The 20966-nt window shown below is 41.0% G+C and overlaps 2 protein-coding genes across 2 annotated transcripts in view; both read right to left on the bottom strand.

Annotated features, from left to right (window-relative positions):
- The window catches only part of LOC143039533 (uncharacterized), a 73772-nt gene that overhangs the window by 15521 nt on the left and 37285 nt on the right, over nt 1-20966 (bottom strand). The gene's annotated exons all lie outside the window — the stretch shown is intronic.
- On the bottom strand, nt 6470-11075 carry LOC143039542 (uncharacterized). The gene is made up of 2 exons (XM_076209714.1): nt 10094-11075; nt 6470-7639 (listed from the first exon to the last, which is right to left on the bottom strand). Exons 1-2 carry the CDS (start codon nt 10858-10860, stop codon nt 7360-7362), a joined length of 1047 nt encoding a protein of 348 aa, XP_076065829.1. The 5' UTR covers nt 10861-11075; the 3' UTR covers nt 6470-7359.

Below are 20966 nucleotides of genomic sequence, written 5' to 3'. Positions count from 1 at the left end.
TATTACATTAACGCTCTATCTGTCACCCTTCCATCCACCACCCTCTCCCATGTGTACTTATGCTTGACTTTCTTCCGAAACACTGTATTTGCTATCAACTCTCTTTCAAGACATGTCTCTACCATCAATTCTCCACTACGGTTTTTTTCTGGAACTCCATACTTTCCAATCATTCCGTCTATTGGTTCGTTTCCTACCCTAGTATTAAGATATCCCAATACTACTACATTGAGATTTCTTCCTAATCCCTCTTTGCACTCATTTATATATATCCAAAAAGCCTCCCTTTCCTCTACGCTCTTCTAACTACCAGGCCCATACGCAATTACAAAAATCCATATCTCCTTTCCCAGCTTCTCCTTCATCCACATCAACCTTGATGAAACCTCCTTCCGCTCCACTACACGCTTACTTATCTCTTCACTTACTAGTATAGCCACCCCTTCTCTCCCTCGTCCCCTCTTCACTCCTGAGTACCTCCCAGCTACACTCCCAAACTCACACTCGTCCTTCCCTTTCATTTTAGTTTCACTCAAAGCCAGCACATCCATCTTTCTTCTCGCAAACATACTGCCTATCTCTTCCCTTTTACTCTCATCTGTACCACATCCACACACATTAAAAGACCCAAACCTTAGGGTACTGGTTGGAAAACTCCCAGACCCTCTTATGCCTTTACTTTTTTTAGGAATGTCCCCTTTGGGGCTACATGTAGCAGGACTCTTAGTCCCATCTCCCCCCGTCCCGTTTTTTGTCGCCTCTCACGATTTAAGTGGAAAGACTTGGTGGTAGCATTCTCTTCTCCCACCACAAGGTAGGCGAAAAAAGGAAATGAATATTCAGAGAAATGGTACAGGACAGTAACAAGGGGTTGGGGGACAGCATAACGGAGGGACAGTCGTAGTATAAAAGTGTCATCATTTCTCTATGAACAGAGTTTTCCTCTATCACAGACAAAATGATGTGTGATTCTGGTCCGTAGGGGCGCCCCATATAGACCCTAAAGTATCAACTGCATGCTACTCTGCCACAATATCATGGAGCCAATAATATATATATATTACAGGTAGAACGAGGAAAAGGAAATATCGTCAGTACATTTCATACTTTTCGCATACGCTGAGAAATGAAAGATATGGCCCACGAAGTTGGATTGCCTGGGACTTATTTGTAGTGTGTGATGAGTAGTAAAAGGGTTGTGAAGACAGAGAGGAGGGCAGAACAACAAGTAGTTGTGACTGAGATATGTACACAAGGGAGCCACCACAACAGGTGGTTGTGACTGGATTGTATACAACGGGTGACAACAGGTGGTTATGTGGTTGTGACCAGGGTGGTTGAAAAGGGAAGTATTACTTATTTATCTCTTATGACTTTCGACAGCAAATAATAATCTAGATGGAAAAAAAAGTTAAGACAGTTTAAACCGAAAAATGATGAAAGGAAGAGTGACGCGGCATGTCGCGCCATCTTGGCGGCCAAATCAATCGACCTCGTTTCCTGTAGACCACTTTCGTTTCAGGGTCATCCCCCCCCCGCACACACACACACACCTAAACTGAACAAAAGCTACTGAAGTTAACGCTATTAGAATGTACACACACACACACACACCTAAACTGAACAAAAGCTACTGAAGTTAACGCTATATGTACACACACACACACACACACACACACACACACACACACACACACACACACACACACACACACACACACACACACACACACACACACACACACACACTAACGGAGACATTCGCACACACGCACACATACACACACACGATACACACACACACACATACACACACGCACACGCACACACGCACACACACACACACACACACACGCACACGCACACACACACACACTAAAAGTGGTTCAAGACGAAGGACAGAATTTAGATAAAGAAATCGATGACGTACACAGAATGGGTACATACTCAAAAGAAGAAGAAAAAAACACAGACCAATGAAAATCAAACTAAGAACTCAAATGATAGCAGAAGAAATACTATCAAAAACGGCAAAACTAGCAGTGAAAAATGCTAAAATGTGTGGATAAAAAAAAAGAAATGAATGAAGAGGAAATAGAGGAAGATAGGGCACTGTGAATTGATGCCAAGAATAGAAAAAAAAAGGGAGAGAGGGGGAGAGAGAGAGAGAGAGAGAGAGAGAGAGAGAGAGAGAGAGAGAGAGAGAGAGAGAGAGAGAGAAGAACGGAGAAAATGGCACATCAGAAAAATGGAAACTTAAAAAAAAAAGAAAAAAAATGGCATATACATATATGATTTTGGGATTAAATTGATTAAATGACTATTTGCCAATAGAAAAACCTGACATAATGGGAATTGTGGAGACAAAACTGAAAGGTCCTATACAATCAAGTATGGTGGGACAAGGTTTATACAACCTTTGGTCGAAAAATAGGATGGACAAACAGGGGGGGAGGAGTCATGTTATTGACTAGAAAGGACCTAAATGTAATAAAGGCAACAGAAGGAAAAGAAAATGTGGAATTAATCACAATTAAATTAAAAAATAGCAGTATGAAAAATAGAAAGTTTATATATGTATATGTGCCACCAAAATCTAAGACTTGGACTGACAGCAAACACTCAAAATTACCAGAAGACACAAAGAATGAATTAACCGAGACACTGAAATATAGAGAAAATACAGTAATTATGGGTGACTTTAACGCAGAGGAAATAAAATGGGAAGAATTGACAATGGGAGGTGGAGAGGAACTCTGGGGCAATGACCTACTGGATATGACCATTGATCACACATTGACTCAATGGGTTAAAGAAAATACTAGATATAGACAAAACGAAGAACAATCGAGACTATATTTGATATTCACCTCTGAACTTGAAATTGTGGAAGAAAGAGAAGGAGGGAGAAAAATGAGAGAGGGAGAGATATACAGAGAGATAGAGATAGACACAGTGTTAGATGTATAGAAAGATTTATAGAGAGAAAGAGAGGGGGTGGAGAGAGAGAGAGAGAGAGAGAGAGAGAGAGAGAGAGAGAGAGAGAGAGAGAGAGAGAGAGAGAGAGAGAGAGAGAGAGAGAGAGAGAGAGCGAAATAATTCTATTTTTTTCTAGCTTATTTTGGTAACAGATGAAATATGATATGAATTAATGTGTCAGAATTTTTCACATAGGAACCGTGGCGTAGTAGAACATGGGTTTTGTGGAGGGTGAGGTGAGGGGCACTGTCTAGTCACTCTAGTGAGAGTGTTCGCAATAAAAGGCGTATCCGTATATGAATTCACCATCAAAGCAATCTTACCCACTTTTTAACCAAACAACATGATTTATTATTACAAATAGCACGGTTACTCGAAAAACTTCAATATTTCAGATCTAGCCGTGGTTGGCAGTAAGAAAAAAATAAAATCCACTTAAGTCCGTCAGATTTCATTACACACTGAACGACAATGGTAAATCATTCGTTAATCTCGTGTCACACTACACGCATGATGGAAATGTTTCGAATCCTGCGCAGTCCCGGGAACTCATCGCTTCGCTCATTACTTGTCGACAGTCGCCGGGCGGGCGCGCAAATCGCGTCTCAGAGGGCGCGTCGCGGCCCAACAGGTAGGCGGCTCTGCATTGGAATTCGATGTTAAAGATCTTTAGTTCATTTGCTGTCGGGTCGAGAAAGAACTAAGAACCACTCCGTCTTGTTACTTCTCCTGAAATTGGGTGAAGTGATCTGATGTGAATGGGCTGAATCTATTACACTCTAGATGTAGTCTGTAATAACCTGGAGGAAGGCTGGTATGAAAACGCGGGTTGAGTCCCGAATCTTATTCTTAAATATTTTCATCCTATATACTTCTTCCAGGGGAAATCTTACTGCAAAGTTCTAGTGGCTTGCAGATGCTTCAAACATTAGCTTCTCTCTCGGGACATCGTTAGTTTTTCTTACCAACGCAACTTTGGAGAGAATTTTTTCCCCCTACGGTGGGGCGCTGCACCGATTTTGTTGCGATCAACTCCAGGTGGACCTTGTATTTCCGCTCGACTGACTAACATTTCTAGGGCACCCAAGCACTGCTGCTGCTGAAGCAGTGTCGTATATCAGGAACTATGCAAATATACCTTTCTTTATTGTTGCATCATTACAAGTTTGTTTGCAAGAAATTAATGTTATGAATAGGAAAATGATCCATATGGAAATATATGAAATCAAATGAGAGGATACACATTTGCATTCTTCTTCCATAGATTGGGTCAGGTTTGGGAGTCTACAAGTGTACTGTTTTTCCAGCTCTGGATAAGAGTACATGTAGCTACTGTAAGTTCCTTTTATCTCCATGAACTTCTTAAAGATGTACTGTTGTGAGAACAATTATTCGCCAATTGGTCTGTAACCTTAAATTCAACAGCGTGGTTGACTGATTGTGACTGTGATGGAGTCATGCAAAGTCTTACAGTACTCCAAGAATGAAGTATTTACTAGGAAGTTTTCTCTTTGACGCAACATACACAAACACCTACACTTACACACACACACACACACACACACACACACACACACACACACACACGCGCACACGCACACACACGCACACACACACGCACACACACATATAAATGTGTGTGTATAAATGAACATACACATACATATACTCAGTATTTTATAACTATTCTACCTCACAGGAATGAAAAAAAATACCATCTGTCCTTTATATTCCTATAAATACATACAATTTGTAGATACATTCAAATTTTCAGGTAACAATAAATACATCACTATTTATCTATAACAAGAATACTAAAACATTCGATGTTGCCATTGGCAATTCAAATATACAAGAATCTAAAAAATAAATATGTAGCCACAAAATACGTATGTCCGTGTTGAAAATAATTGGTAGGAATGAGTGGAATAGCACAATTTGTTTCATGTATCACTGAAACATTAGATTTTCACATCTATTAACAAGAACGTATACGGGGTCGTTTAGAACCGTTGGGTAAGTTTCCATTGACGAAATACATTTTTCGCGCCTATTCTAAACGTGGCGCATGAAAAGGACACCACCTAGCTATAATGAGTTATGTATACATGATATCCATTATCTAAAAAGTGGATATGCTTTTGAGGAGAAGCATGGATGACTGTTTTGTCTTCGAGAATACTTGCCAATCATTTCTTTCTCACTTGGAGGTACACAAGTTTGTGCAAAAATTCTGTGACACAATATTCGCAATCAAATGCTGCATGTCTGATGCCGAGTGTGCTGAGCAATCTACCCAAAAATAGTTGTGGGTTAAAAGTAGCGTCACAGATAATCAATCTATAAAATTTCGCTGTACACAAACATGTGCACAAAGATATACCCCATGCGTCTACAATTTCGACATAGAATTTCTCTTACCCTCTAAACTCTAACGTATTACCAAACGCTCGCTAACGTATTGATTATTCCGAAGTAAACAGGTTGATTACGAGTATGTGTTTCTGGGCTGTCGCTCCACGACACACTTCAACTGTGCGAGTGACTACGTTTTCGACGTTCACCCTACCTGAAGATCGAGTGCCGAGTCCATGTCACTAAAGTCTCACTAAAAGTACTGTCCTAGCACAAGACAATATACGCTTCTGTGCTGGTAATGCACGTGCCTCATCCTGGCTTTGTATACACTGCATTATATCTACACTCATCGAGTTATCTTTGTACAGCTAATAAGACATTTGCGGAGACCAACGAGCGTAATGATCCAGCCTTCCAGGACGGCGAGTCTCTTGTCTGTATACTGGCTTGGTTGCATCCCAGTCACACGATTCTGTTGTTTGCATTCGTGCCTATGTCACAGCGTTATATACAGATTTGCCGTCCAGGAAGGGTGGAACTTGGAATGACGAACACAAACGCAGACCTCTCAAAAACTATGAATAGTTGGATATTCCCAGTACTAGATGTGTACATACCAGACTTGGCTAACACAAACCATATAGTGGCTATGTACATTGATCGAACAGACTGAGTATATAGTTCGTATTTGTTGTGTACAGAAAAACCTCTCTATTTGGAATCTCTAATTTTAAAAAATATCCAATATTAGGAACTAACGATTCAGAAATCTAAAAATATCCGGATACGAGAAACACTCCGAGAGGCGTTTTCGTTGCAAATGTTGGAGATTTCTAACATTTGGAAGTTCCGAAGGGGACGACCTGCACATACTTCGAAGTGGTCTTGTAGATGTAACGTGTACTCAGCCTCTCTCCAATTGCTTACACACCCTGCCTTCTCTGCATGGTCTCCAGCTATTTCCGTGTACACCTGTTAAGCCGCGTCCACACTTGTTGCATTTCCACGTATCGTATCATCTTTGCGTACCACCTAGTGATACGATACGGTGCAACAGGGTATTGTACCCACTTGCTGCGTATCCGTATACAGCAGGCGGATACGCAACAAGTGGGTACAATACCCTGTTGCACCGTATCGTATCACTAGGTGGTACGCAAAGATGATACAATACTACTAATGACCTACTTTCGGAGAAGAATAAGCGAAAGTAAAAAGATCCGTGTATTTCGATCACTGAAGAGGATCACAGTTAGTGATCGAAATATACGGATCTTTTTACTTTCGCTTATTCTTCTCCGAAAGTGGATCATTAGTAGTATTTTACCAATGTGCTACGACATTACTTTGTTGTGGTGATACAATACGTGGAAATGCAACAAGTGTGGACGCGGCTTTACATGCCTACTCGTACATCCTTCGCACTGGGCGAGTAAGTGCATACTGACTGTAAACACGCATCACAAGTATTTTTACTGGTTGAGTAATGCTTCGTGCTGTGTACATGCTTGATACTGGCCGTATTTACAGTTCAAACTGATTCCATACATGTCTAAAACTGACATTATTCGAATACACACTCTTTGGGCTGTGTTTACACCTTCCGCGAATGGTGTTTACATAAACGCATCGTCTATGGTGTTTACGATCTCGGCACTACACAGGTCACGTATAGACAGACGCCTCGCTATTGAAATACATGTGCAAATGCACTCCATTTCCAGCAGGGCAGGCACATGCACGTTCCCATGTACAAGTAACATTCGTGTGCACTCCTCATTGGCAATACAATAATCCTCCGTATTATGTCGATATGACACCATCGTCTCACGAAATTTAATTCTTGTGTAAATATTTGCTTCAGAAGTTAGCTCCTGTGTTGGCACTTGGGTAGAGAGTAGACCAATACAGAGTTCCCCTGGTGGATTACTTTGGTGCCTCCTTGAAGGAGGTGTCGCAACGAACTTCCTCTGTGGGTGGTTGGGGCGGGGTGGGGCGTGAAGGATGGGAAATCTGCAGAAATTAGAGGTCGTCGTCCGAACCAGAATGGATCCCTTTTTCGGCACTTCGGTAGAACATGGCGCGTTTCAGTTCGAGGATTTCCCTCTGGATGTTCAGCAGTTCCTGCTGGAAGGCGAAGGTCCTCTGCGAATCGACCCTCATCTGTTTATGGATCTCACGCAGAAGGGTAACCTGGTCCTCATGCACGCGCGCGCACCTCCTGGCCACTGACAACAGAGGGTCCTCTTCTACGAACTCGCCCTTGATTGCGGTGGCGTCGGGTGTTTCTCGAGAAGCAGGCCTGAAGGAGAAAGAGAGGAGATTAGAGTACACGAGATAAGAAGCCCCCTGGAGGAAGAGGGAAGAGCGTATCGATCAATAGGTTCCTCATGCTCGCAATACATTGGTGTCTCGCTCGCCACCCCTAGACTCACACATCGCGCGTCCGGTCACCTGATTCCTGCAGGTTGGGGGGGTCCGATCTGTGGCACAGCAACGACTACAACCTGATCCTCACGGCAGCTGAGTCGGCGAGATCTTTAGTAACATGACATGCTTTCGTCGGGTTGGTTTAGCTGTTACGACAACCTAGCCTTCGTTTTTTACATTGTCGACAACATGACCTTAGGTTTTGCCGTATGGGAAACATATCGCTCTTAACAAGTTGCCTTGTTGGCAAGATAAGTGACACCTCTTTGCTAACAACATTATACCAACTTCTACCACTCTGGTGACCTGACATACCAATAGTCTCGTGTTGGCAACTTGTTTCGTGATTTAACAATGCTGACAACATGGTCCTTGAGCTTATCCTATTGACATAATGCTTTGCTGACAAAATTATTCACTTATTTTGGTCTAAATTGAGCTAAGATCCTGAACAAACGTATTGTTTCTCCTCTACCATACTGACAAGATGATCATTATGCTTTGCTGACAATATTTTCACCTATTTGGGTCTAAATTGAACTAAGATCCTGAACGTATTGTTTGATCTTTACCCTGCTTATAATGTGACTTTTTGCTTCTGACGTTGGAAGCGGCATCTTTGTAACCAAATGGATACCACGATCCTACCGTGATCATATTGCGCGCCGCTCTGTGGTCGTGACATTACAATGACATTATAACACATAAGCTCTCGCCTTTGTGGTAATACGACTCGCTCTGTGGCATTGCTGACAACGTATTTTTTCTACAACTTTCTACTTCACGCACCTTCCAAAACTATCATGCTAATTTCGAATTTGGCCCAAATTTTGAGGGTGAAGTTATAAAAAAAAAAAAAAAAAAAAAAAAAAAAATATGTGACTGCTTCACTATGAACAGCGCACTCAATTCCAAGATTCAAAACATGTGTTAGTGACAGCTCGGTAATACACTCCAAAATCTAAGCTAACTAGAACTACAGAACCTCCCACAACTAGAAAACTAGCTTTGCACAAGCCTGTCTTACCCTGATTCAGTGAGGCGTCATGTTAGCGACATGTTGGTAACATGATTCGCTCTGCACTTGTGCTCGCAACATGACTCACTTTGCGGTTGTGTCGGTCGCATATGAGTCACTGTATAACTGTACTACGAACTTGATCCGGTATGAAATGCACTATAAAACTTTCTCCGCTTCTTTACGGTCAAAAGCCTGAAACTCGGGTGCCAACACTTACCGGTAAAATACGGAGAAAATTGTTTTCAGAATTGTTCGTACTTTTTATAATTTAGTGTTCTCCAGGGCTAAATTTCTTGCTTAGCATTTTATCATAATGATTTTCAAGGCACAGTCCAACAATATCATAAAATTAATATTAGTTCTTTGAATAGAGAAGAGTTGATCTTGTGTTAATTTCTTGATTAGGACAGTACATGGTACTGTATACTAACTGTAGCTATGAAATCATGTGTTTACGACCAAGTGCATTACATCAGTTTGACCGACGAAACGATGCAAGTTCTTACCATTATTTCATAATTTTTCTTTAGTGTTGTCAATATGAATCATTCAACTGTAGTGATGGCAACAAGGCATATAATCTGCTCATGCTGATCAATGTTTATCGGCAGGGCCGAAAACATGCTCGTCACTTACTTGAGTACCTAGAACTTTGCTCTATTTTCTATTGCTAACGTCTGTCACTCTCCGTGACAATTTTGGTGGCATGAATCTCCACTGCATATTAGGTCCTGGATAAATGACAGTGACCCTATTGGAAACAGGATCCAGGCACTGAGCTCTTATCGGTAGAACGACTCTATTCTGACGATGCAAACACTAACCTGTTGGTAAGACCTTCCTCGCTACAGTCAGAAAGCAAGGGCTACCTCCCTAACCTTGGTGAAATACTTGTCACATTGTAGTCAAGATGTGACGTATGCTGTGCCCTTTTTAGTAGTACTAACTAAAGGCAAATTGCTCTGGCAATATACACATGTGATAAAAAGACATTTTGTCCAGTTATCCAGAAATCTAAGAATCTTTTGATGCGAGGTGATAGAATGTTGACAGTTACGCTGGTAATTATCAACATAAATGAGTACTGTACATTACAATTACATCACAAGGTCTGTGCTAGATTTTACTATATCAGCTTTAAGAGGATTGTTACTTTTTAATTACTATTAAGGAGGAACGAATGACTTGAGCGGTATCAACACATTAATCGGTCGATAATACTGGCCACTGATCGGGGAAGGGTGCGGACGTGTGTTAGCCTAAGTGATACGAGCGAGAGAGAAAAAAAAAAAAAAAAAAACTTACCTGCTGCCGAAGTCGTGGTCGAGGGAACTAGGTTCCTCCTTCAGATTGTTCAAATCATCCCTCGAGACTGACGTTGCTCCTTCGAACACTTTACAGTCCTCGTCAAGGTTTGGCAACGTCTTGGCCGCCAAAGGCTGCGGCGCGGTTTGTGGCTGCGGCGTCGGTTGCGGCTGTGGCAACGGTTTGGTCTCGAGATGGCACTTGTCCTCGTTCTCGGCCTCCTCGTCGCCTAACATCTCAATAACCGTCCTCTCTGTTTCAGTCAGCTCGACGCTGATCTTACCCGTCCGCGTGGCATCTTTTCTCTTGATCTCGCTGCGCAGGTAGGTCCATTTTTTACGGATCTCCTCTCCACTACGAGGTGCACGAGGGCCCGTGGCATTCACTTTGCGCGCGATGCCCTCCCAAACGAGTCGTTTTCTCTCATTCGTGGCCGAAGTGCACTGGCGGGAGTACAGCACGGACTTGTTTTTCAACACTTCACAGACGATGGTGGATATCTCTGTCTGGCTAAAACGCGCCTTCCGTCTCCGCTTAGGGACGAACGTGTCCATGGTAGAGGCGGTGACAACAAGCCCGCCAGCTTCCATGACGCAGGACACGAAACTAAGGGCCCCCTTAGCGAGATCGTTACTGCCACGCCGGCGACGTTGCCACGTCTCGACTCGCCTCTCCCACAAGCCCAGGCTCGCGCCCACGTGACAACAGCGGAACACTCGATACTTGGCAATAGTGCCTCGCTTGCCTTTACAAAACCACTTTATCATCAACTTTCGCGGTACTGGTGCTAAGTTCTACCTTTAGGGCTTGTTACCAGCTGTACTAGGATGGTAAATCTTTAGATTTTAGTAATTCTGTTAGACACCATCACCCTGAAATCTTCTCATATCTTCACTCAGGAAAATTTGGAATTTCTACCTTTCGGATTGGTTACCGCTTGTGTTATTACGACTAGTCTTTAGCTTACAGTAATTCCATTAAATATCATCTCCTGTCCTGGAATTTCATAGTTCTGATTTACAACCGAAGTGAATTATGTTAAGAGGTTTCGTGGTACCTCTATGATAGTTGTGATATAAAATTAGCTTTCTTCTTTCATCTGCGCATTATACATACATATATATATATATATATATATATATATATATATATATATATGTATATATATATATATATGAAATAAAGTTTCGTTTGTATTTATTGGGAAAAAAAATCCCCTTTAAGTTTTCAATAATGTCTGTCTACCTACACGAAAAAAAGTCGGTGAGAAGAATAATTACTTCGGAAAAATAAGAAATAAAAGACAAAGAAAAAGGCCGCCATTGCTACATCGTTTTTCCTTCGCGAGGACAACCTTTTTCGTAGGTATGTCTGAGGTTTTGAAAAGATGGCAGGTATCGTTCGGCCGATGTAGCTGGCCGAACAAGGCGTCCAGGTAGCATGTACGTGGGAAAAGTACGGGTGACGTGAAATGCTACTCGCATGTAAAGTGAAATGAAATGAACTTGGGTCGAGCATAAAATGAGGTCACGGGTGAGGTTGTTCTACAGGGAGATACAACGTGAAAAATTAAGTGAGGTCAGGTCAAAGGTTAAAGTAGGGACGCTGGCGACAGCTTCTCTCTATCTCTCCTCTTTTACCCTCTCTCTCTTTCTCTCCTTCTTCTCTATTTCTATCTCTCTCTCTCCTTTCCAAAGGTTGAAAAGATTCAGGTCATAGGTTTAAAAAAAGTTTATCGTAGGAAGTTTAAATGAGGGATCGAGAAATGATCCTAAATCATCTCTAGTTGGCTGATGTGAGACATTTTTTTTTTCTTTTTGAGTGAGTGAGGAAGGGGGAGCTTCTTTCTCAGAGGAGTGGGGAGTATTTTGGGAAAGTGTTTAAAGTTACAAAGGGAAAGGTATTTCCCCCTCCCTTTACTCCTTTCACTCCTGATGGTAGGAAAGCTATAATGTATGCTCCTTTCTCTCTCTCTCTCTCTTCCTTGTGTTTATATGTGTATTTGGGTGAGTGGGATGGGCCAATTCGAACTAAAGCCTTTTGTAAACGAGCATGAAGCAACCCAGTGGCGAGTCATTGAGAGACATCAAGCTGATGGCAATTAGAGGACTAAATAAAAAATAAATGAAACATAAAAGTTATGCTGCCAAATAAAACTTGTGCCTACGTAATAAACAACCGAACAAATAAATAAGTAAATACATGAACAAATAAACAAATAAAACAGGGACTATGCTTATGTGTGTCTGTGAGCGCTTTTGTATTTACTCGATTGCATTCCTGGTAGGCATTTGACGTCTGTCTCTGCCTATCGTGTTTATACATGGCGGGCTATAAAACGCACGAGATAGTCCACTACAATTCAGATCACTACTATCAAAGTCTATGTTAGCTAACAAAGGTAAACTAACTCTTTCTTTGATTCATCAAGATGGTATGTGTACATAAGTGTTTTGCCTCCTTGTTTTTATGTGAAGCGCATTAGTTTCGTGTGTTCGCAGAAGGAGGTCAGGTGATTATGTAACAGTTTTAGTCACAAATGGATCTCAACTATGGTAATTGGGTCTTTGGCGATTTTCTTTTGGCCAGCTCAACTTTTTCTTAACTAGATGAAGTTCTTCTTATAAGAGAGTTGGGATTTTTTTTCTTCAGTTTTTGCAAACTTTGAGACGTTATTCAAGTTGTTCGTTTTCAAATTATATGATTTTTTTTTCTGGACTGCCTCACGATGTGATCTTAGCTGACAGGTAAAACTGTCTTCTTTAGTAACCACAGCACGATGCCACATATTCTTAACTTCCTTTTGTCTATCAGCTAATGATATTCATTTGGTTGTAGGGTAGCCTCTGAGCTGGAATGGTGAAGACGGCTACGTTAAGGAAAATTCTAAGATGTTTTGAAGCGTATACAATTCGTTTTTTTCTAAGACCGGATAATTACAATATCGCGATTTTGCAGACTTAGGTACAGTTTTCTCTAAAAACAGCCATATGTCTTCACACACAATTCAACTCTAAACTGGAGGTTTAAGATAATCGTGAATTACCTGCATTGGTATTAAGTGTTACGAGATTACTGATGGATGTCCACAGACGCGACACATATATTACTTAATGAAAGAAATATACCTCTGGAAAACATTATATATGGAATAATGATCACGTGGTATTTGACAAAGCCTTTTCATAATTGTTCTAAAAACAAATAGTCTCAAATATCATTAGAGACATGTGTGATCCAAATTTTATGTCTAAATACTCGTATTTTCTTTTTACGACGTCATAATAATGTGATGGTTTATTAGTTACCTAAGAAGTTTGAGATCGTTAAGATTCAATTTTTTACCCTACAAGTTTCTTTAATTCAACAAAAAAATTATGTTTACATGAACGCCATAGAATATTTGTATGAAACAAAGAAAATTAGTTATTGTAGTGTAAAAACTCACCAATGTAGCAACGCTAACAGCGAGTCCTACAAATTTTCATGATTTCTATAATCCATAAAGAATTCTAGTGAAAATCTACAAGATACGAGTATGTTAAACCCTTAAAAACTGAACTATCAAATAACCCAGCAAAAAAAAAAAAAAAAAAAAAAAAGGCGCACGAGAAACAAAGCTCAACAAAACGAAAAAAAAAAATGTACAGATGCAAAATTCAGTTCTTTTTTTCATGTCGACTGTTCTGAAGCTACTCTCATGAAAACTTTTAGCTGTTAAAATTGTCTTTAAGGTCACAATTTTACTCCTAAATACTGAAGCATAAATAAAATCATCCATAAGAAACTTTTATACCTTCAAAGAAATCTCAATATCAGAGGTTCCGGGGAGGATTATTGGGGAGATAGAAATACTGTTAGTGAACAAGATGGCAGCACAAAGTAAACAAACTCAGAATTAGTTAGAAGCCATATATCGTCTGGACCGCACAGACATATGACATGCGACCAATTTGGTAAGGGGGGGGGGTGTTCTTCAGAACCAGATAGACAGAAGAAAACAAGCCCCAACACCGAGGACGAGATTGACCATAACGCGTCTATATCCAATCCTGGAAAAGGTGCAAGAGTGCAGTAGTGGCGACTTTAAAACCTCACAGCTCAGAGGCAGCTCTCTTGTTGCATTCGGCGGACGTTTTCAGGGGAAATATACAGACACATAGACAGACGGACGAGAAAAACGGGGAAAACATAGAGAGAAAGAGTTCTTCGTAGTCATTATGGTGAAATAGGGAAAGAAAAACAGAGGGATTTATTAGTTGAAAGAGGACTATTAAAAGATTAAAAGAAATTGACGAGCTGACCCAGTTGATATGATTACTCTATTATCTGGTCCAATATTAAAATGTTCGCCTATTTTTGTTAATATATATACATATACACATACAGTATATATATATATATATATATATACATATATATAACTTTATATATATATATATATATATATATATATATATACATATATATATTCTGATTAAAATCAACTGCACTGGATGCTTTGATAATTTTAAGGTAGGAATTCTTGATATTTGAAAGACCTTCTTGTTACTTGTAGAGAGGAACTGGATGAAATTATTTATTTCTCTTTGATAAGTAGCATAGCTCACTCCTAGTGCTGTTGTATACCGACTTGATTAATTATCTTCTAGTAACAGAGGAAAATGTTGTCTAACATTCACCGAAATTCTGAGTTTTTCGCCTCAATCTAAGGCTTCTTCAGGGTGTAGACTGTGGCTTTTATTTATACGGGATAAGGTCAACCAGTGCAGTTGATTTTAATCAAAATTATCTGAGAGAATACCTGTCCCCAAGAAATATATACACATATATACATATATATATATATATATATATATATATATATATATATATATATATATATATATATTTTTTTGCTAAAATATGTCTCTGAATTTTCGGTTGGACGATAAACTACCTTTTTATAGTCTTATGGAGGTCTTTGAAATATTAGAACGGCATCTAGTATTGATTTTCATACTTATTTCATACACATATTTTTCCTTTCTTGATATTTTCGTTATGTAATATTTTTATGCTTATTTTTTCAAACCAATTTTCCTGCTAGAAGAATCTCTCTGGTTCGTTTTTTTTTTTGTAAATGTCCTTCTATTATCAAAAACTTTCATTGTGAAAATATAATATAAAAATGTTATGTAAAATTAATGTTTGCTGGTTATGCACTCTGTTTGTGATGAAATATGGAAACCCAGGAAATGTGTAATTCCCATAAAGAACATTTCCATTAGTTTACATGATAGTGACAATAATTACCAGCACAGTTTTATCATATAAATTTTAATTGTCGAAGTCAAACTTGGAGTGGCACAATTTGAATCTTCAAGGAGAAAAAAAAATCATCTTGTGAAGCAGCTTTCAGGTATTACTTTTCGTTTTTACTTTAAATAAGTTGCAAGCTCTTATACTTTAACTCCATTTTTATAAATTTCTTTATCAGTACAGACCCTGTTGGCCAGCTGAGACCAGGCTACGAAAAGGAAAAGGCTGTGTTGATTGAGGATGGTTGTCGTGGTGGAGGTTGAAGTGGATAATGTCGAAATTTTGGCCCGCGCCTCATTTACGCCGATTGAGCTTGAAAAAAAAAGACGACCGCTATCTACACACAAGAAAAACAACTCAGAACGAGCGTAGGAGGTACAAAGAATGGAATAAATGAAAAAATGAAATTAAATACTTCTAACCGCTTAAATAAAACTGTACCATCTAGTAACAATTTAAGTAACAAGGGCTGGTTTATCATTCCTTTTGATGATAAACAAACGCACACACAAGATACTGCACATTAGAAAACTCACAAATGAATGGCGAATAAAAAATTATATAGGAAACTACTACCATCCTCACCGTGACTTTCTCCTCACGTCTTTTCGTCGACGTGAAACGGAGGATCGATATTATGAACTGTGGCGTACGAAGTCCCTAGACTTTTTCAACATTGGCTCATCAGGGATGTTCAGTTGTCTTTAAACAAGATACGGTGGATTAGAGTGACAAAACATGGACACCGACAGGAGACCTTTGGGTCTATTACGATGTCGGATACAGAGAAAAATAATAAAGACATAAGGAAATACCTAAACAGGAAGACAAACTAATTGGCAGACATTACATCATGTGAAGGTTCATTCTCTAATGGTGCTTACTGTGCACTGTTTCTGGACAAAACCTTCATTGATTGTACAACGTTCTGCTTGCTGGATCTTTTCCAAGTCCTTGAAAATGCTTCAACGAACGAAACGCTGTACAATCAATAAAGGCTTTGTTCTCTAAATGGTGTTTACTTTGCCAAAACGATCGGCAGTTGGCATCTTCAAACACCGTTTTTGATGCTGAATCTTGACAATATTGAGAACTACCACGTATGGGACATCTAAAATATATATATATATATATATATATATATATATATATATATATATATATATATATATATATATATATATATATATACAATTACCGAGAATAATAGCAGATTTTTTTTTCTGGCATCTGGGGTTTACTAGATTTCGAAACAATTTGTTCCGAATATTGAACATTTCATAATTTCAGATTACCAACAGAAGGAATTTCTGCATAGTATATTTCTGCGAAAGTCACGCACTAGAAAGAGATAGAGTTGGCCAGGTAGGGCTTGCAGCAAAAGGAGCAGAGAACCAAGGGACGTATGTGACTGGGGTCCCGAACACGGGCTCAGGGACTCCAAGTCCCGAGAGTCCCAAATTTTCCCTAAATGGGGTCCCACAGACCCCAAAATAGTAATAGGCGATGAATAACCAAAAATTTTCAATTCATCGTTCGCTGGTCTTTAGAGGCGTAGAAAGAAATACGTACCATAAACGAAAGACTCAAGAACAAACAACAGAGAACTGTTTGCTATGAGGAACTACAGCGGTAGCAGTACCATCAAGCCAGCCAGAGGACGCATGCCCTTTATATATACCGCCACCACCAGCGGTTGGCCATATGAGGTTGCAGCAGCAGCAGCAAAGCAAATGACGCATGCAGCTGACTCAGCAGCAGCCTCACCTTTAGGACGGCAGCTGACTCGGCGACACACCGCCGCTGCACCCTCTCCCGTGTCCACAAGCGACGCCTCCCTATACTTGCTACGTGCAGCTCCTCCTCCCAGCTCTGTTTTAGAGGATTCACCACAAAGTCATATTTATTCCTTTTGTGACCGTGAGGCGCTTTCGGGGTGTTATTCTAGTTAACCCCAGACGGTTTCATTCAGTTAAGGGATGGTTAATCTCGGACTCAAATGGGTTAAGGATATTTTGATTAAAGCTATTTCTTCTCCTTCTCCTTGTTGTTGTTGTTGTTGTTATTCTTCTTCTTCTTCTTCTTCTTCATCTTTTTCTTTTCTTCTTCTTCTCCTTTTTCTTTTTCTTCTTCTTCGTCATCGTCGTCGTCACCACCACCATATCATCATCATCATCATCGTTAACATCATCACAATCACTATCATCATCATCATCATCATCATCATTATCATCATCATCATCATCAATAGGGAACATACGCCAGAGGGCGCGTCGCTTCACTCACGCCAACGTGTCACACGAATTATGCTGGTAACCTTATTTGGTATCACGAAGCAGTCATTGGTTTTATACAAAGTCATACCAGCATAATTCTCCGTAGGTACTTAGCACAAAGGACGTTTCGATGCTTCTTCAGCTCAACATTCAGAGTATCTATGGCTTACAACCACCCAGGAATACAGGGAACACAAGCGACTCGAAAATTGGGATCATTATCCTCATGCATAAATATTGACAACGCCATTGAGGAAATCTATAGCACCATGGACGATATCTATTCTTTGAAGGCTTTCCTGAAATGACCCACTACTGTTATGCACTATATTAGCAATATACGTTAAAGTTCCCAAGATTTTAATGTTCTCGCCACATGCATGATCAGACTAAATTTTGTCATCAAGTGAGCCCCCAAACCTTGGTGTCGGCCTCTGGGCTTTGCTAAATTTAGAGGGGAAGGGTTGTTAGTATTACAGACACCAGAGTAATCGCATTAAAGACGCCCAAAACAACAAGTGAGTATCGTGGCAGGCGCTGGTCAACTATTGGTTCAATCGTCGCATAAAACATCTTATCTCGTATTTTTAGTGATGACGCATATTGCAATAAGAGAGGTAGAAGTCCAAGATGTGTTTAAAGCTCACATAATCAGCAACCACTCGGTTGTTGTGGCCCTACCAGTAACAGGTGTAAACCTCACTTTTGATCTCACCACTGTCCGGTTTTCTCTTGTCAGAGAGGCACAACACCCATTCTAAGTCTCCTAAGCTCCGTCGATGAAAAAAAGAGGGCCGTCGATTGTCCTTGGAGAAGGAACGAATGCTCTCGGCGCTCGCACGGAAAGCCTGCCAGAGGTTAGCTCCAGCTCTGGCATGACGGGCTTGTGCCTCGTTAGCGTCATCCTGGTGGATTTGACGGAGGAAGCTTACAAGCTTACGCTTATCATTAACACCGTATCTGGATGTCATATACACAGAAAGATTCGCTTTCCCAAGCCCTCAGCTACCACGTAGCCCAGGGTGTTCGTGGGAGAGTACACACCGCCACAGCCTCGTCGCGGTGGGGGACAGCCGTGGACTGAACGGCATCAGTGATCCAAGTAGTAGTTTCTTAGCTCACGGCGTGCCTCACTCAAAGATTCAAATCAGGTAGTTCAGCCGCTGTGCACCTCCGAGTCCAAAGGGACCACCCGTGCTAGGCTGAGTCAGAGGTCAAAAAGACGTGTGCTAACCCAGGCGAGGTCATTGCGAAGGGTGGGAGGGGGAGGGAGGGAGCAGGATCTTAGCGTCACCAAAGCACTGGGGCACTGCTTAGCCTCCAGGAATTGTCTTCCGATCCTGTAGAGACCTCACGCGGCTAAAGGCCAGTTGATTTGGTCTGGTCAGGCTGAAGGGGCGGACCCGTCATCATGTTGTTTTGCTTTGGCGGTAACACAATGTACAATAGGTGTGGTTGGCGCTAGGGGTTTTCATTTGGCTGAAACTATGGCGTGAAATGATACATGCAACACCGCAAGCTTCCGCCCATACCCCGAGTGACACTCAAATTTTATCGCTACATGAGCTACTCGGTTGATAGAGTGATTCGATTTTACGCCACGACCTCCATTGTTCAGGACACTGTAAAACAACTGCGTCTTACGAAAAGACCCTGATTTTGGGGGCTGGGGTTTCCTGCTCTGAGCAGATACCTCCTCCTAGTCTCTACGCCGTGACCAGGATTCAAACCCACGCGCCTGACAACCTCAGCACCACAGTGGGCCTCACACGGGTAATTCGGCCATGTTCTCTAAAGAAAGACACACTTCAATAACCACTACACATCCTTGCATCCAACATTCCATTTCCTCTGGTGGCCGAGCGGACGAGGGCGCCAGCGTCTGGAGGCAAGAAGCCAGATGTGGTAGGCGGTTCGAATCCCCAAGGGTCAGCACGTGACGTCAGAGGAGTCTTAAATCCCCCGAACTCTAATAAATTCTTGAGGATCGATCCGAGATCTCTGTGTTAGCAAGGTGGAGGTGATATCGACAATAACATGAGTGTTTGGTATAGTACAAATACGTGTTAAACATGCATATCCCGACAACAAAGCGAAATTATTTTCTTAACAAAATTCTTTCGTTTTGGGGAACACATCATATTTGATCATCTTCGTGGAATCTCTGGCGTATAAATAGCCACTTCTATTCTCTCTTATGTTTTTTTTCTTTGCCGCCATTCCATTTCATTCAACTGACTGGCAGACCTTTGGTAGTGAAGGGACTGAGAAAATACTCATCACAGACTCTTATTCTTTATTTTCTCAATATTTCAGCCTCTAGTTTCTATGGAAGGTGAAGAGGCACGGTTGTCTTTCAAGGTGCTTGAGGATTTCAGACCAAAAGCCCTTATGACGCTACGCACTCAATCTTGGGGGTTTCGAACCAACTGCTTGTGGCCTCCTGACGTCAGCCACAGGATGGACGACACTTCCTCGTCTCCCGAACAGAAGGCCGAAGATTACACAAGAAATGATCTACTTTGGGTTTCTCTTTTTCCCTCTTGCAGACTCCCTCGCTTTACGATTGGTTTTGTGGTACTTTCGCGATGAGGGCCTATTCTCTACATGCCACTCTCGATATAGCCAATATAAAGAATTCAAAAGAGAGAGAGAGAGAGAGAGAGAGAGAGAGAGAGAGAGAGAGAGAGAGAGAGAGAGAGAGAGAGAGAGAGAGAGAGAGAGAGAGAGAGAGTGTGTGTGTGTGTGTGTGTGTGTGTGTGTGTGTGTGTGAGAGAGAGAGAGAGAGAGAGAAGGAGAGAGAGAAGAGAGAAAGAGAGTTTACGCTTTGTTCCGCGATGGCAAACCAGCATGAACAGAGTCCGCCTTGGCTCGTTCCCCTTAGCGAGACCAATGTTCAACCCTTATCCCTTTAACCTTTCTACTGCGCTATGTGACATCTGCCGCCAGGCGATTTAATTCAACTGCAGGGAACCTCCCAAAGTGTGATCCTCATTACGCTCTAACTACGACGTACATCTTGTATGTCTTTATTCTGTCTTCCACTTGACGATTTTTATTCTGTAAAAACAACCCCCAACCTACTATAAGGTTAAAGGGTATCATACACTGCAAACACTCTAGACTCCTCGTGTAAAAATACACCCTTGTGCACACTAAGCCATCACCCTACATGATAGTCTCTTTTTTATAACTCACCCTTTACCTTTACCCATCACCCTACACTTCTATTAATCACCTTTGGCAGTCATCTATCAGTTTTAGCCATTACTGATACATCCTTAAATTTTCTCACA

The sequence above is a fragment of the Oratosquilla oratoria genome, chromosome 2 (assembly GCF_046742065.1).
Source record: "Oratosquilla oratoria isolate Oo_2021 chromosome 2, ASM4674206v1, whole genome shotgun sequence".
NCBI classification, from domain to species: domain Eukaryota; kingdom Metazoa; phylum Arthropoda; class Malacostraca; order Stomatopoda; family Squillidae; genus Oratosquilla; species Oratosquilla oratoria.
This window is presented reverse-complemented; position numbering and strand designations above follow the sequence as displayed.